Source organism: Eulemur rufifrons, chromosome 14 (genome assembly GCF_041146395.1).
Source record: "Eulemur rufifrons isolate Redbay chromosome 14, OSU_ERuf_1, whole genome shotgun sequence".
Lineage (NCBI taxonomy): Eukaryota > Metazoa > Chordata > Mammalia > Primates > Lemuridae > Eulemur > Eulemur rufifrons.
This window is the reverse complement of record NC_090996.1, coordinates 12,131,401-12,148,416: the sequence shown is the minus strand read 5'-3', so window position 1 is coordinate 12,148,416 and position 17,016 is coordinate 12,131,401. Positions and strand designations below refer to the sequence as shown.

General features: G+C 39.2%; 1 protein-coding gene across 1 annotated transcript in view; it reads left to right on the top strand.

The window, feature by feature from the left end:
* The window catches only part of LMTK2 (lemur tyrosine kinase 2), a 92,669-nt gene that overhangs the window by 57,881 nt on the left and 17,772 nt on the right, over window positions 1–17,016 (top strand). Inside the window, exons 8-9 of the mRNA XM_069486554.1 lie at window positions 11,357–11,441; window positions 12,697–12,818. Of these exons, the coding sequence (XP_069342655.1) occupies window positions 11,357–11,441; window positions 12,697–12,818 (207 nt within the window). The remainder of the gene's footprint in view (window positions 1–11,356; window positions 11,442–12,696; window positions 12,819–17,016) is intronic.

The following is a 17,016-nucleotide window of genomic DNA, read 5'->3' as shown; positions in this document are numbered from 1 at the left end:
CATTTTTTTTAAAGTAAGAAAACACCTGGTTATATTTCTAAAGGCGTGTGTATGAATAGGCATGGAAAAGTACTGTACCTATCAAACTCTCAACATTACTTCAAAGTGGGGAAGAAGGAGAATTATTAACCTTTTTTTTTTTTACACGTCTATATCTTGTTTGCCTTGCAATAGTGAACAAATCATTCTGATAAAATGTTTCTTTAAAAAAAAAAAAAAAAATAAGACCCAAAAGGTTATAGGTTTCTTAAGACCCAAGGCAGATCCCTTATGTGAAACTTCAAAATATAAGGATTTTATAGTGGAGAAATCCTATAGTTTCCTGAGTCTTTTATAACAGGTTACTGTCTAGCATGATTTGTATTGTTAATCTTTTGTGAAATGCAGGTGATTATTGCCTAACATCTGGTTTTGGAATTTTTAAATTTTGGAGAAGAGAATTTAATTTAAAAGAGCATCTTATCAGAATCAGTAGCTTAAAGTTAGAAACAGCTAGAAATTGTGTTCAAAGCCCATGTCTGTTTCTTCTAGTGTATTTTAAAAATTGGTGAAGTTCTCGGAGCAAGTAGTATTTTTCCTGTGTCTTCAAGTTAAAGTTTTACTTAATTTAGAATCTTGTGGACTTTAGAATAAATAAGAATGATAAATCACATAGTTGAGGTTTTATTCAAGTTCAGAAACACAAGGTAAAGAAAATCCTTAAAACCATAGACCACTGTTTCATTTAGTTTTAAAAAGTAGCCATATTTTATCTAAAATTTCCATTTGGGGCAAAGTTTTGTGTTTTAAGTTCTTTTTCTGTTGGTAGCATATCATACAGTATAGTTTTAGGTTGGAGTTTAGAATATTTATTGGTTGACTCACAGTAGAACTTTCTGTGTTGTTTGAAAGTAGAACAACCTGTGTGTCCAAGTGAAAGTTGTTAGTTGCGTTCGGAAACTAATCTAGTAAAGCACCCCCAATAAAATTTATTTTTGCTTATTAAGAAGAGCCTTATCCCAGGGTCTCAGGCAGCCTGCATCTCTGACGTAGTGCACATGACATTGCTGAAGGCCACATAAACAGCAGGTGCTGCCAATTTGTTACTGTTCCATGCCACTCTCCGCCTTGCTGGCCCTAGGGCCTGGGCCTTCCTGTCCCCTGCCTCTGAGTCTTCCTGAACAGCTCAGCAGTGAGGTAGATGCCACCAGGTCGCTGTGGTGAACTTAGTACAGAAAGTTCCCTTAGGCATGTGTGTCCTCACAGTGGCTCACATAGCTGGACACCTGGAACGGTGCCCTCGAGTAATACTTGGGGATGATTATGCATGGAAGAGCCTTTTTAGGATTTGCCCCATTTTAAAGTTAGAGTTACTTTCTGCTGAGAAACACAGAGGTTACTAAGTTTTCCAGCCCTCAGAGTGTTGGGTAATCAGGTGTTTAAAAAGCATGTTAAATAAACCCTTAGTGTTTGGTGTCATTTTACATTATTTTTTGTTACAAATTGTATGACAAATGTCCAAATTGGTAAAACTTAGTAAGTCTGGTCACTAATCAGCTTGTGCTACAACTCTAGCTTGAGTGTTTCTTTGAGTCAGTGAATTATTCTTAGGGGTTTTATTTGTGTTTTTGTGTAAAATCTTTAAATTATACAGTCATGCACTGCATAAATGCATTTTGGTCAACGAAGGACCACATATATGTCGGTGGTCCCATTAAGATTATAATGGAGCTGAAAAATCCTACTGCCAAGCGACCTTGTAGGGGTCTTAATGTTGTGGTGCAACGCATTACTCACCTGTTTGTGGTGATGCTGGTGTAAACCTACTGCACTGCCAGTCAAATAAAAGTCTGGCACATCTAATCACGTGCTGTGCATAATACTTGGTAATGATGATGAATGACTATGTTACTGGTTTATGTATTTACTATATTATGCTTTTCATTGTTATTTTAGAGCGCACTCCTATTTATTAAAAAAAAGGTTAACTGTAAAACAGCTTCAGGCAGGTCCTTCAGAAGGTATTCCAGAAGAAGGCATTGTCGTCATAGGAGATGACAGCTCCATGCGTGTTATTGCCCCGAAGACCTTCCAGTGGGACAGATGTGGAGCTGGAAGATAGTGATATTGATGATCCTGACCCTGTGTAGGCCTAGGCTAACATGCATGTTTGTGTCTTAGTTTTTAACAAAAAAGTTTAAGAGGATAAAAAAAAAAAATTTTTTTTAATTAGAAAAATCTTAAAGAATAAGGATGTAAAGAAAGAAAATATTTTTGTACAGATGTACAGTGTGTGTTTTAAACTAAATGTTGTGAGTCAAAAATTAAAAAATTAAAAAGTTTATAAAGTAAAAAAGTTACAGTAAGCTAAGTTTACTTTATTAAAGTAAGAAAAATTTTTATAAATTTGGTTGAGCCCAAGTGTGCATACAGTGTTTATAAAGTCTGCAGTAGTATACAGAGTATACAGTAATGCCCTGGGCATACCGTATTTTTACTGTCCTTCATCTGTGTTTAGATACACAAGTACTTACCATTTTGTTATAGTTGCCTACAGTATTAAGTACAGGAACATGCTGCACCAGGTGTGTAGCCTAGGAGCAATAGGCTACACCAGATGGCCTAAGTGTATAGTAAGGTCTACCATCTAGGTTTGTGTAAGTACATTCTGTGATGTTCACACAGCAATGAAATCACTTAACAGTGTGTTTCGCAGAAGGTATGCCCATTAAGTGATGCATGACTGTGCTTTTAAAAATTCCTTCTGATGTTTACTAAAGATTGTTCTTTAAGGAAAAATGGATACATGGGAATAAATATAATTTTTCTTTGATGCATTTGATTGTTAATTGTAAATCAAAGCCACAGAGAGTGCCTGGCACATAGTGGCATTAAATAAAAAAAGACACTACACCTCTAACATCATTTTGCTTTCCTGAGGAAAACCTAAGGCTTTCCCTTAGACTTTGGAATTGGGCCTCAGCGGGAAGCCTGCAGTACGGGGCCAGTGTGCGAGGAATGAGAGGACACACAGGCCCGGCCTGGCTCATGCTCTTCACTAGTAAAGTGGTGACAGTAGAACTGAGTTCTTGAGATTGGTGCGAGGAGCCAGTGACATCCAGAGCTCCCGTGAGTGTCTGGCCTGCTGACAAGCAGAGGAAGGAGGAGAAGTAAGAGAAATGATGGTGGTGATGAATGAGGGTGGGCCTTGCCTTACTTTTAGAGTTTAAGGTTTTCTTGCTTTTTGGATTTGGTTTGATATTAAAGACAATGTAAAATCTGTTGATTCAGTAAGTGTTCATTGAACTTCCACAGTCTGCAAAGTTCAGTGATAGATAAGGTGAGAAATAGAGACATATATTGAAAATCAAAGCAAAATACACGCTTCTTGCTCACCACCTAACATGCAGGAGAGTTCAAACATGCGTTCATGTTCGGCAGGATAATCACTGTGTCCTAAGTATTTGTAAAACATTCTGTGAATAGTTATTTGAACCTCAGGACTGCCCAATGAGCCACAAGACAGATACTATCATTCATCTCATTTTACAGAGGAGAATACTTGAGGCTCAGAGTAGTGACCAGTTTGTCTGTCTCTGCCACTAACTTGACCAGGATTTTGAAGCCAGGCACAAATGCCATGTGTAGTTGTTTGTACAGGAGGAGTAGCTAACTGTTGCCTGGGAGGAAACCAGGCAGGTTTTCTGAAGGATGTGGAATTTTAGTGATCTTTGAAGAACGGGCATAAGTTGGAAGATGGAGGAGATTAGGAAACTGCTGGAGAAGGGCGCAGCAAGCTGATGCGTGTGATGGGAGGAAGAGGAGGAAAGGGAGTTGAGGGATTTACCCAATAATCTAGCCTAACTAGAACAGAAGATGTACAAGAGCAAATAGTGAAAGAGACACAGCTTAAAGCCAAGTTATAGAGGGCCCTAGTGCCAACGTGAGGCCTTCGGACTGTATTCTGTGTGCAGTAGGATGGCACATCCAGAGCTTTGTGCATGTGTGTGTGTGTGTATGTGTTTAATCACTTCTGCAGTACAGTTTAGGATGGTTTGGAAAGAGAAGATGCCACTGCAGAGAAAGCCAAATAGGAAGTCATGTGTGGTGACTGTGCTTGGATGTTTATTTCCCTTTCTACATGGAAAATGTGTTGAAAGCAGGGATTGGATCTCCTTTACCTTGTATCTCCATGATGTATTTCACATAGAAATGCGGAAAGGCATCGGGAAATGAAACAATATAATGTAGTCTAGACACAAGAAGCGATGTAAAGGCTGTAATCAATCAAGTGGCTTACCTGGAAAGGTGATTATAGAGCTTTCCTGAAAAAGGCCCTAGGTCCAGAGGGTTTCATGGTTGATTTCTATGTGACCTTTAGAGGACAGATGAGTCCAATGTATTTAAGCTATTCAGTACCATAAGGAGGACGGAAATTTCTATAACTCATTTTATGAATCTGACATAATTTAATAGCAAATGAGGGTATAAAAGGTTACTGGCAATTCTCATTTATGAATATAGATATGAATACCAGCAAACTGCATCCAGCAATGTGAGGAAAAAACAAGTAAGACTTATTCTAGGAACATAAGGGCAGGCTTATATTATTAATATAAAAATATATCTGCATAATTCATTACATTGGACAGAATAAAAGAGGAGAAAATATATCAGTAGATTGCTGAAACCTCATTTGGTACAGTTCAGCAGCCATGCTATATTTAAATCTCTGATAGGAAAGAAAAGAAACACATAAGGACTAGTTACCAAAACTCAATAGCAGTATCATTCTAAATGGAAAAATTTATTAATAAGGCCTTTTCAATTAAATGAGAAACCAAACAGATACCCACTAATTCTATTAGTTTCCAGCATTTCATTGGAGATACTAGTGAATACAAATTAGAAAATTATCACTTTAAAAATAACAATTAAGCATCGTGGCACGTGCCTCTAGTCCCAGCTACCCGGGAGGCTGAGGCAGGAGGATCACTTGAGCCCAGGAGTTAGAGGTTGCAGTGAGCTACAGTGATGTTACTGCACTCCAGCCTGGACAACAGAGAGAGACTCTGTCCCCCGCCTCCCCAAAAAAATAATAATAATGTTAAGATTTATTGAATGATTTTCATATGCCAGCTACTTTATAAATGCTGGTTTTTATCATTATACCAACTCTGAGAGGTAGACGGCTGGCTCTTTCCCTTCATGTTATAGGTAGGGAGACATAGGTACATACAAGCTTATTTAACTTGTTCAGGGTCACACAGCTGTAAGGTGGCAGAGCTGGGATTCAAACCCAGAGCCTCTGGCTCCAGAGCCCACACTCTTAGCCACTAAGCTACACTATACAATCATTAGAAAAGAAGAGAACATCACCCGTCTTTACTGGTGACATGATATTATATATGGAGAAAAATGAAGAAACTAGTTTGTTTAAAAAATTAGAATTAGTAAGAATTTATTGTGGCTTGCTGTGAGACAAATGCACAAAAGTCAGTAGTTTTACTCTGTACTAGGAATGAGTACCTAGAAACCAAATGGGAAAAAAAAATTTCATTCTCCATAATGCCAAAATTAATTTGGGAATCAATTATGTGAGAAAGACAGGACTATATGAAGAAAACTATGAAATTTTATTGAAGGATATAAAATAACATGGGGACAAATGGAAAGATGTGTTATGATTTATGGTGGGAAGACAACAGAGAAATGTCAATTAACTTAATTCCAGTTAGAATCTTAACAGCGTTTTTTATTTGGGGAGGCAGGAAGTTGGATGAAATTAGCTTCATTTGGAAGAATAAATGTCTAGAAAAGCCATAAAGTATGAAAAAAGTGAACAAGGGGTGGCAGACAGGGAGGCTTGCTTTACCAGTTATCAGAGTATACAATAAGCCATTACAGTAAAAATCAATATGGTTTTGGCAGAGAAATAGGTTAATAGACAGTATACAGTACATATAGACATGAATATACGACAAACATGATATTTCACATCAGTGCAAAAAAGGATGGCTTATTTATTAAATGCTGACATAGTTATCTGGGGAAAAAATTGAACCACAACATTTTCCCATATATAAAAATTGATGGAATTCTAGGAGACTATCTGTATAACACAGGGTTGAGTAAGACCTTCTTAATTAAGACAGGAAACCCAAGAGTTATGAAATAAAAGGTGGATGTGGTTGACTATATAAAAATTACACACTTTGTATAGAACAGATACTAGAAGCAGAGAGAGTTGGAAAGACACATCTGCAACACAGGTAGCAGGTAAAGGCTAACATTTATTCATATGATACACAAAGAGTTCTTACAAATCAGCAAGAAAACCATGACCCAGTAGAAAAATGGGCAAAGATCTAAACAGGCCCACAAACATGGAAATGTTCAAATTCACAAGTTGATAAGGGTTACAAGTGAAAGTAACTGGGACTCAAAAAGTTAAAGGAGTGGCCACACCTATTGCCAGGATACGAGGGGGAGTTTTTGCCATAAATTGTATATATGTCATGTCACATGTAAATTATTACAATGTTTTGAAAAGCTATTGGGCAATATCTATATAATTAAAAATATATCTTCCCTTTAATCCCATATAAGCACTAGAACTTAAGATTATGTGTATTAGAAATAACTCTTGCAGCATTGTTTGAAGTGGTGGCAAAAAAAAAAAAAAAAAGACAAGTAAATGTTCATGGGGGAACTAGAGTAAATTTAGGTACATCTGCACTGTGGAATATTATGTGACTATTGTAAAGATTTAGAACTGCTACAGTAGTTGACTTGGAGCAATTTTCATGTTGTGATATTGTTAAATAAGGATGCAGATAACTAGGCAGAATATCATATTTTTTGCAAGGCAAATGCTCCTTATTCCTCCCCCCATTTTGTGTATTTGTGTGTGTGATATGTGTGTAAGTATGGAAAGAATGTAGGAAGAGTGTGCCTACCAGTTTGTCAATACCTAGTACCTGGAAGGAGGAAGATGGTTAAAAGAAAACAAGGCTGCACTTGGGGAAGACACAGAAGAAGCCCAGCGTTCACATCACCCAGCGCTATCACTCCATCTCTCTGTGTCCTGGTTTAGAAATTGGCCCTAAGCAGAAAGCTGAGGGAATATGGGGCTTAAGTCTGGTACTTCCCTTCTCTCCAGGATCAGAAGCCTGGGCTGTCCCTGGTCCAGTACTTGAAAACTGCTTCCTTTTATATTTTGTCCAGTTTTATAGTTGTGGGACGATAAACCAGAACTGGAAGTTGAGGCCTCGATATGCCTGACTATCCAGCCCAGTGTCAGCTCCATCCCTATTTTATCACTGGCCTCAAAACCTGGGCGTAAGTGGCGGACCCCATTCCAGCCAGAGGCATTTTCCTCAGGCTAAGAACTTCACAGTGGAAGAATTCCCTGTGTACCCAAAGCCTAGCAGGTGCCTGGTATACAGGAGGTGCTCAGCAAATGCAGTGTTGCTCAGCCAGCAAGAACTGACTTCATAAGCAGGGCGAACTATCATAACCCATTAAAGTTGCCTCTGCACCATCTCAGAATCCTCCTGGTTTAATCTTCTGCTTGTCCCTCTCCAGTCGTCTTAGAGTAGTAAGCACAGCGTCTCTTCAGAACCTTAGAGCTTTGTGGACACCCAGGCAGAGTGGCGTGGTCAGCAGAGAGAGGCTTTGAGATTGAAGTTTTAATTCACCTCTCATCAGCTTTACCGGTATAAGCCTCAATACTTAATCCTTTTGAGCTTCCCTTTTCTATAAAATGGGGATCATCTGTAAAACCCCAAAGTGCTGCTGTCAAGATTAAATAGGATAGTGTGTGCCAAACTCCTAGAAGTGTGTTCAGTAACATTCAGTTATTTTGCTCCCTATTTGTTACTTTTTTATCAGAAATTCAGGTTACTCAAGAAAGCATAAGTAGTTCACATGAATAGCGGTGTGGATTGTTTTGAAAATGGCTCCCACTGTGGTCGAGCAGTTTGCATCGGAGAATCTTTCTGAAGATAGGCAGACTGTAATCCTGCGTGAGTTAAAAACAAGTAGTGGTGCTTCCTTGTGACTCGGGACGGGGCCCCCACTTCCTGTGCCCGTCAGCCCTGCTCACATGGCTTTGAATCCCACATGGTCACTGTTGCCTGAGTCACAGCAAATGCTGCCAGGCAAAGGTGACAGAGCCAGATCCTTCCCAGAGCTTTGCAGGGCTGGAGTGTTTGGTAGCCTCGTCACTAGACCTGTTTTTCAACTTGAAGGGAGAATATACTGGCTACATGTTTGTATTTCCTGACAAAAGCTGCCATTGACGTCAAGAGTTACCTCTGTTGTTAAGAAGTTACACCTGTGTGTTTTTCTAGTCTTTGGCCTTGCACGTTGTGTTGGGCTTCAGAGAACAGTATTTTTACCAGTTTTGAACTGAAGTATATCATTATGGCAAATCTGTACAGCACTTTAATGTTTTCAAAACATTTCATATGTATTCTTTTATTTTACCCTTTTAACACCCTTGTGAGTGAGCCATTTCAGCTGCATCCCTATTGTTTTGTGAGGAAACTGAGTCTCCGATGTGCATATGGCTTGCCTAGTGTCACATGGGTCTGAAGCAGTGGTTCCAGGCTCCTGACCTCGCCCAGCACTCGTCCCACTGTGCTGGGGTGCCTGGGGTGCTCGGGTGGAGGTGGGAGCAGGCTTATGAGAAATGCCCCTGGTCACACCGCTGTTGTCTTCCTCATCACCTCTGGGTTTCAGGTAATGAAACGCATTCCTCCTCCCCTGGGACTACCAGGTGGGTTGCATTGGAGTTTTATGATGAGAGCCAAAGGCCTTCTGCATGCACAGTTGTTCTCCTTTATCAAGCCTTCATGTTTCTTAATCTGAAGACCTACACTGAACCCTTGTGAGGAGATAGAGAGAAGAGGAGGGAGGAAGTGGGACGGCCATCCTGTTGCCCAAGAGGTGCCTGAATGGACCTGCGCTCTGATGGCTCCAGCCAGCCTCAGGTTGCTGCCCCAGCCCAAAGAGGACACACACATGCCCTTTTGGGAATGCTTGAGTCCAGCTTTTAGTTGTGGTCTTAGGAGGGAGACATTGGGAAGGTTTGGCAGGATCTGTTTGTAGAGACCCTGGAGATGCTCGTCAGTGGTTCTCAGTAACTGAACCTCTGTTGGCAAAACCCACAGCTATCCAGTTGTAGCTGTCGACCCAGTGGATAAAGCAGCCTTAAAGTGTTTTCATTTTCCTGCCCTCAAGTGGCAAGTTACTGCTCCCTTTTTCCCTCCCTCCCTTCTTTGCTTAATTCCAAAAAAATGGGACCAATTTTCTCCTTAAGATTGGAAGATTCTGGCCTGGTGCTGCAGTAGGCTCATGCCTATAATCCTAACACTCTGGGAGGCCAAGGTGGGAGCATTGCTTGAGGTCAGGAGTTCAACACCAGCCTGGTTAATAGCGAGACCCCATCTGTATAAAAAAATAAAAAAATCAGTTGGGCGTGGTGGTGGCCTGTACCTGTAGGCCCAGCTACTCAGAAGGCTAAGGCAGGAGGATTGCTTGAGCTTAGGAGCTGGAGTTTTCAGTGAGTTACGATCACACCACACACTCCAGCCCAGGCAACAGAGTGAGACCCTGTCTCAAAAAAAAAAAAGGGTGTAGAGAGCAGTGTAATATAACTCACTCGAATCCACCTGGACCATGTTCATTGAGGACCAGCCATGTGCAACTGTTTCTATGTTGTCATTCATAGTTATAGAGGGTAAAAGTATGATAATCCTACTGAATAATAATTTGGTGGCTTTGTGGCCCTAGTGAAGTTACTTCAACTCTCTGTGCCCTGGTTTCCTTATTTATTGATGAGAAAAATAATAGTCCCCACCTCATAGGTTTGTTGTGAAGATTAAATGCTTAGAGAAAATGCAAAGTGGTTAGAGAATGCCTCATGTAAAGTGCTTTGTGAATATTAGCCATCATTATATAATTGAATCAATGTTGTTGTGTACCAAGCTGTCATTGAATTATATCAGTGTTAGCTGTTGCCGCTGTCATCTTCATTATTATCATATTTCAGACATGTGAGCTTTGGAAATTAAAATCTTCAAAGATATGAATTTGATAGTTTAAGTTTTTGGTCTTTTACAATTATATAAAGACAAACTTTTTTTTTTTTTTTTTTTTTTTTTGAGACAGAGTCTTGCTTTGTTGCCCTGGCTAGAGTGAGTGCCGTGGCGTCAGCCTAGCTCACAGCAACCTCAAACTCCTGGGCTTAAGCGATCCTACTGCCTCAGCCTCCCGAGTAGCTGGGACTACAGGCATGCGCCACCATGCCCGGCTAATTTTTTCTATATATATTTTAGTTGGCCAGATAATTTCTTTCTATTTTTAGTAGAGACGGGGTCTCGCTCTTGCTCAGGCTGGTCTCGAACTCCTGACCTTGAGCAATCCACCCGCCTCGGCCTCCCAGAGTGCTAGGATTACAGGCGTGAGCCACCGCGCCCGGCCCAAGACAAACATTTTTAATTTTAGACTGTAGGAATTTAGATTCCAATATCTTTAATTTATGCCTTAAAACTATAAATTAGGTATCCTTGTCTATTTTAATTCAATGCCTTTTTAATTCATATGCCAGTTGATTTAAAAGATTCTAGGGACTAAAGCCAAAATATAAACAATTTAATCTGTTACCTATATTGGAATTTCCCTTAGGAAAAGTAGTTTTTACTTGTTAAATCATGTGTTTTTGAAAATTAACTTGTTCTTAAATTATATAAGTAAATTGTTTTAAGTAAGTCTTGAAAATAAGCTCTTGACCTCCCTGTGGGGAGGTGGCGTTTGCAAGACATGAGAGTAATTTGGAAAGGGCTCAATTATAATGCTTGCATATCTTTGAGAAAGGAGGAAAAAACCAAACATTTTTAGCAATGAAGATTATTTTGGGGTGCTTAAAGTTGTAACTTCATTAATCTTATCTTAAATAACAGACTATTACTAGACTATTACTGAAGTAATAAAAGTTCTTATAAAAAAATTCAGACAATTTAATAACCCCTTTTAGAGTTCTTTCTTGGTCACTCTTAAAATACTAGGAAATAAGCCATAAATCTGGTTTTAATGCAGAGCATGGTATAGATATAGTCATTATTTAACCTTAGCATTCATAGTTATTTGCCCAAAAATGTGATCATCTTCATTATTTAAGTAATTGATAATATATTTAATATATAATCCTTTTCCTGTGAAAAAGAATTTTAAAACATTAATTATTAAGCAGAGATCTCAATATACTACACTATAATTCCTAGAGAAAGCCTTTTTACGTAGCAATTTCATGCAACATTATCCTGATTGTTGGTTCTTCGTGTTGTGTTCACTTCGCTCTTTCTGTTTTCAGTGATTTAGCCCTGCGGAATTGTTTTCTTACCTCTGACTTAAATGTGAAAGTGGGAGATTATGGAATAGGATTCAGCAGGTACAAGGTAAGCCAAAGGTGTAAATGTTGTCTCTTTAATATGAGTTAATTTCAGTTGTGAAGTTGTAATAGCACAGAAATGCCTCTCTGTTTTTGGAAGAAAGGGGCCAGAGTCTTGGTCATGATGCCTTTCTGGAGAGGGGTTTGTTGCAGTTGTTTTAATGGCAGTATTGGCTTCTGTTGCGTGGTTTGTCTACATCGGTGGCTTTCCAAGTGCTTTGTTTAAAATGATTTATAAACAGTGTAATTGATATAGTTGGATGGTTCATAATAAATTTTAGAATGAACATGTGAGCAATAATAGTTACTAGTACTTAAATAATATACATGTCATATAAATGTTTCTTCATTATGTGGTCAGTAAAATTTCAGCTCAGATTCATTAAGCTTGATATAGGTTTTTTAACTCTTGTCACAAATATATCCCCAAAGGAAACAAGGGAAGAAGTAGATGAGATTTTCATCTCTGTGTGTTTTTGTAGCCTGGCTGAATGAGGTAGCATGATATGGGGCAGAGAAGGAGATTGTCCCAGCTCCGTGCTGTCAGGAGACCTTGGATAAGCCATTTAGCCTCCATTTTCTAAGCAGCATCATAAGAATAATACCGGTTCTATCTTAGCGGATCTTAGGGGCCAAAGAGTTAACATTTTAAAAAAATATTGTGCAAATATAAGTTGATTATTTGTCCACATAGTGGCTCTAGTGTCTTGAGCACTTGCCATATACCGAGCATTTAGAAGTACTTGCCTGTATTATCTCACTTAATCCGCATCACAAAGGTAGGTAGTTTGTATTATCCTCATTTTACAGATAAGGAAAAAGACTTCACTTAGTTGTTGCTTTCCCAGAGTCACATAGCTGGTAAATGGTAGAATGGAGAACTTACAACCCCGTCTGTCAGATTCTAAAGCCTACAGTCTTATTCATTAACCAGCATCTCTATTCAGTGCGTAAGGCCCAGTATATTTTAAAAGATGTTTTGCTCAGTCTGCATTGCATGCCTCAGACACGGCGTACCTTCCTTTTCCAGGAAGGATGACTTAGCAGGCATTCATGGCTGAGAGACCGACTCATGAAGCCCAGGAGGCTTCAGGGAAACTCCATACCTTCTGCCCAGAAAGTCTCTCTTCATGCTCACTTTTTTTTCCTGATATGTTTTTTGGGTTGGGTATATGTTTTCTGAGAATGCTCTGGAATTAAATCATTGAGCTCACTAAAAGTATCATTCCATTCAAAATTCTGTATGCTTTCTAACAAAACAGGAGGATTACATTGAAACAGATGATAAAAAAATTTTCCCTCTGCGATGGACTGCTCCAGAATTAGTAACCAGCTTTCAAGAGAGACTACTAACTGCAGATCAAACTAAGTATAGTAATATATGGTATGTATTGGTTTACCATTTTATTAGGCTTTTGTTTGGCAAAGTCCTAACTTCTTTTTCTTTGAGTAATTTCTTAAGGGAAAGTAATTATATAAGATGTAGGAACAAAAGAATGCCTGATGGTGTGAAAGAGACCATTGAAAGACATGATAGCAGTTGTCACAATTGCAATGATATAATTAACTTTTTGGAGACTGTCTTTCTTACCCGTTTTCCTTTACAAAAGCAGGAACCAAGTCTGTTTTATATTTTGTGCCTCCCATGGGGCCTGGCATATAATAGATATTTAGTACATATTTATTGAAATGAATGAGAAAACCAAAAGGGGTTTGGACTATTACTTAATACTATGATTTATAGGGGTCAGTTTAATGGAAGCTAAAAAGATGTGTCTAAATTTTTGACTAACAGTTTCTATCACAACCTTAATTTATAGTTACTTTTTTTTTTTTTTAAAGACACAGAGTCTTGTTCTTTTGCCCAGGCTGGACTGCAGTGGAGCAATCATAGCTCACTGCAGCCTCAAACACCTGGGCCTCAATCAGTCCTCCTGTCTCAGCCTCTCGAGTAGCTGGAACTACAGGCATGTGCCACCATGCCCTGATAATTTTTAAAAAATTTTTTGTAGAGATGGGTCTCACTGTGTTGCCCAGGCTGGTCTCAAACTCCTGGGCTCAAGTGATCCTTCTACCTCGGCCTCCCAAAGTGCTGTGATTACAGTTGTGAGCCACCATGTGCTGGCCTATAGCTATATTTTTTGTGCTCTTGTTCTTTTTCCATTTTCTTTTTCTCTTCTTGCCTTCTTTTGGATTAATTTCTTTAAAAAAATTTTTTTGGGCCCGGCGCGGTGGCTCACGCCTGTAATCCTAGCACTCTGGGAGGCCGAAGCGGGTGGATCGCTCGAGGTCAGGAGTTCGAGACCAGTCTGAGCAAGAGTGAGACCCGTCTCTACTAAAAATAGAAAGAAATTATATGGACAACTAAAATATATATATACAAAAAAATTAGCCGGGCATGGTGGCACATGCCTGTAGTCCCAGCTACTCAGGAGGCTGAGGCAGTAGGATCGCTTAAGCCCAGGAGTTTGAGGTTGCTGTGAGCTAGACTGACGCCACAGCACTCACTCTAGCCCGGGCAACAGAGTGAGACTCTGTCTCAAAAAAAAAAAAAAAAAAAAAAAAATTTTGCTTTTATTGTTATCTTTAATTGACACAATAATTTGTGTATATATTTGTGGGATACAGTGTTATATATTGATACATGTATACAATGTGTAATGATCAAATCAAGGTAATTAGTATATCCATCACCTCAAGCATTTATCATTTCTTTGTGTTGGAAACATTCCAAATCTCTTGTAGCTATTTGAAAATACACAATAAATTTTTGTTAATTATAGTTGCCCTATAGTGCTATAGAATACTAGATCTTTTTCCTCCTGTCTAGCTGTAATTTTGTATCTGTTAACCAACCCCTTCCTATCCCCTCTTCCCTGACCCTTCCTAGCGCTAGTAACCACTGTCTACTCTGTACTTCTATGACCTCAACATTTTTAGCCTCCACATGATTGACACAGTTTGATTCCTTTCTCTTTCTCCTTTGAGTATCTGCTCTCCCAGTTAGTTTTATATTTTTGCATATTTTCATGATGGTAGTTATCGCCTTTCTCTTTCAGATGTAGGACTCCTTGAGCATTTTTTTTGTAAGGCTAGTGGTGATGAAGTCCTTCAGTTTTTGCTTGTCTAGGAAAGACTTTATTTTTCTTTTAATTTCTCAAGGATAGCTTTGCTGGGTATGATATGCTTGACTGACAGGTTTTTTTTTTCCCCCTTTTAGCACTTTGAATATATTATCCCATTCTCTCTTGGCCCATACGGTTTCTGCTGAGAAATCTACTGTTAGTCTAATGGGAACTCCCTTAGACTTGATGCTTTTCTCTTGCTATTTTTATTTTTATTTTATTTTATTTTTCAAGACAGGGTTTTGCTTTGTCACCCAAGCTTGAGTGCAGTGGCACAATCATAGCTCACTGCAGCCCCAAACTCATGGGCTCAAGTGATCCTCCTGCCTCACCTCCTAAGTAGCTGGGACTACAGGCACATGACCCCCTGTCCAACTGATTTTTTTATTTTCCTGTAGAGATGAAGTCTTGCTTTGTTGCCCAGGCTGGTCTCAAACTCCTGGGCTCAAGCAATCCTTCTGCCTTGGCTTCTCTAAGTACCAGGAATACAGGTGTGAGCTACCACCTGGCCTGTTTTTAGAATTCTCTCTGTCTTTGACCTTTGACAATTTGACAATAGTGTGCCTCTGAGAGGACCTTTTTAGGTTGAATCTATTTGGGGACCTTTGAGCTTCCTGGATCTGTCCATATCTCTCCCAAGGCTTGGGCATTTTTCAGCTATTATTTTCTTAAGTAGTTTTTTTCTATTCCTTTTCCTGTCTTTCATATATTTGTTTGCTTAATGGTGTCCTGTGAGTCCTGTAGGCTTTCTTCATTCTTTTTCATTCTTTCTTCCTTTTTTTTCCCCCCTGGCTGGGTAGTTTCAAACAACCTGCCTTCAAGTTCAGAGATTCTTCTGCTTGATCTCATCTGCTATTGAAGTTCGCTGTTGTATTTTTTATTTCATTCATTGAATTCTTCAGCCGCAGGATATCTGTTTGGCCACTGGGCAGGGGTGGTTTGGTGGCAGCTTGGCCTCAGGAACAGAAGCGTTCCAGTTCCAAGAAGATGCAGCACAGTAGCTGCATGGGCCACAGGGGGTGAGGCACAGTATCAGCGCCTTCTCTGGAGGGGGCGCAGCCATGTGGACTCAGTGCCTGTGAGGACTGTAGGGGACCCCAGTTGTGAGGACTGTGAGTCCAGGGTGTTACTGGGGGCTGCTGAGATCCTCTCGCTTACCTTTCCCCTCAAGGAGACATTCCTCCTGGTTCCCAGCTGATCCTGCTAGGGGATGGGGTGGTGCTGGGCAGGCATGTCCTTCTCTTCTCTGTGTGGCTGTCCTGAGTGTCTGTGCTCACCAGGGTTTCTGTTATTCCTTTGATGTATTCCAGTTCTCTGCCTCAGTTATTTTGTCAAAATGTAGTTACTTGGTTGTTTTGGCTGTCTTTGTGGGAGAATAGCGCCAGGGGCTTCCATTCAGCCATCTTGCTGACATTGGTATCTGGATTGATTTGTTTTTTATTGTTTTTTCCTCTTAGTTTGGGAGCTACATACTCTATTCGTATACTTTTATTAGCTGCCCTAGAAATTACAGCTTGCATATACTTCACCTACCTCAGCTTAATATTAGTTCATATCTTAACCCTCCTTCTGAACGATACAAGGACCTTAGAACACTTTAACTCAGTACATCACATACACACACAGTTACATGTTATTGTTGGGTATTTTAAGTTTTTCTTTTAACCTCCCAAGATACTGTTTTTTAGCATCAGTGTTTTTTTTTTTTTTTTTAAGATTTATCCACATAATCAAACCACTTTGCTCTTTATTAATTTTTTTTTAATCTCAGACCTTCCATCTGGGATCACTTTCCTTTTGCCTGAAGTGTATCCTTCAGAACTGCCTTTAGTGAGGGTCTGCCTGGTAATAGAGTCAGTTTTTTGTAGGTCTGAACATACCTTCATTTTGTCATTCTTGAAGTATATTTTTACTTGATGGCTTTTATTTTCTCTCAGCGTATTCTACTGCCATTATTGCTTTTGAGAATTTAGCTCGCTGTAATCCCACTAAGTTCTTTGAGGTAATGTGACTTTTTCTCTCTAGCTGTTTTTAAAATCTTCCCTTTATCTTTTTTCTTTTTTTTAATAGTTCACTATCATGTGTGTGGGTTTGGATTTAAGTTTTTTGCTTGGGATTTACTTGGTTTTTCACATCTGTAGGTTAGTGTTATTCATTGGTTCTGGAAAATTCTTAGCCCTTGTCCTTTAAATATTGCCTCTGCCCCCTTTTCTCTCCTTCTGGAAGTCTAATTAGACATGTGTTATATTATCTTGCTTTTTATCTCCTGTCTCTCAGTCTCTCTTACGTATTCCATCTCTTCGACTCTCTGCCACATTCTAGATGATTTTTCAGACTTAGACTCTGGTCACTAATTTCTCTCTCTTCAGCTATGTCTGTTCTTCTGTTAAATCTATTAAGTTTTATAATTCCATTGACTTTTGAGCTTTAGAAAATATTTTTTATTTTAAAATTTTC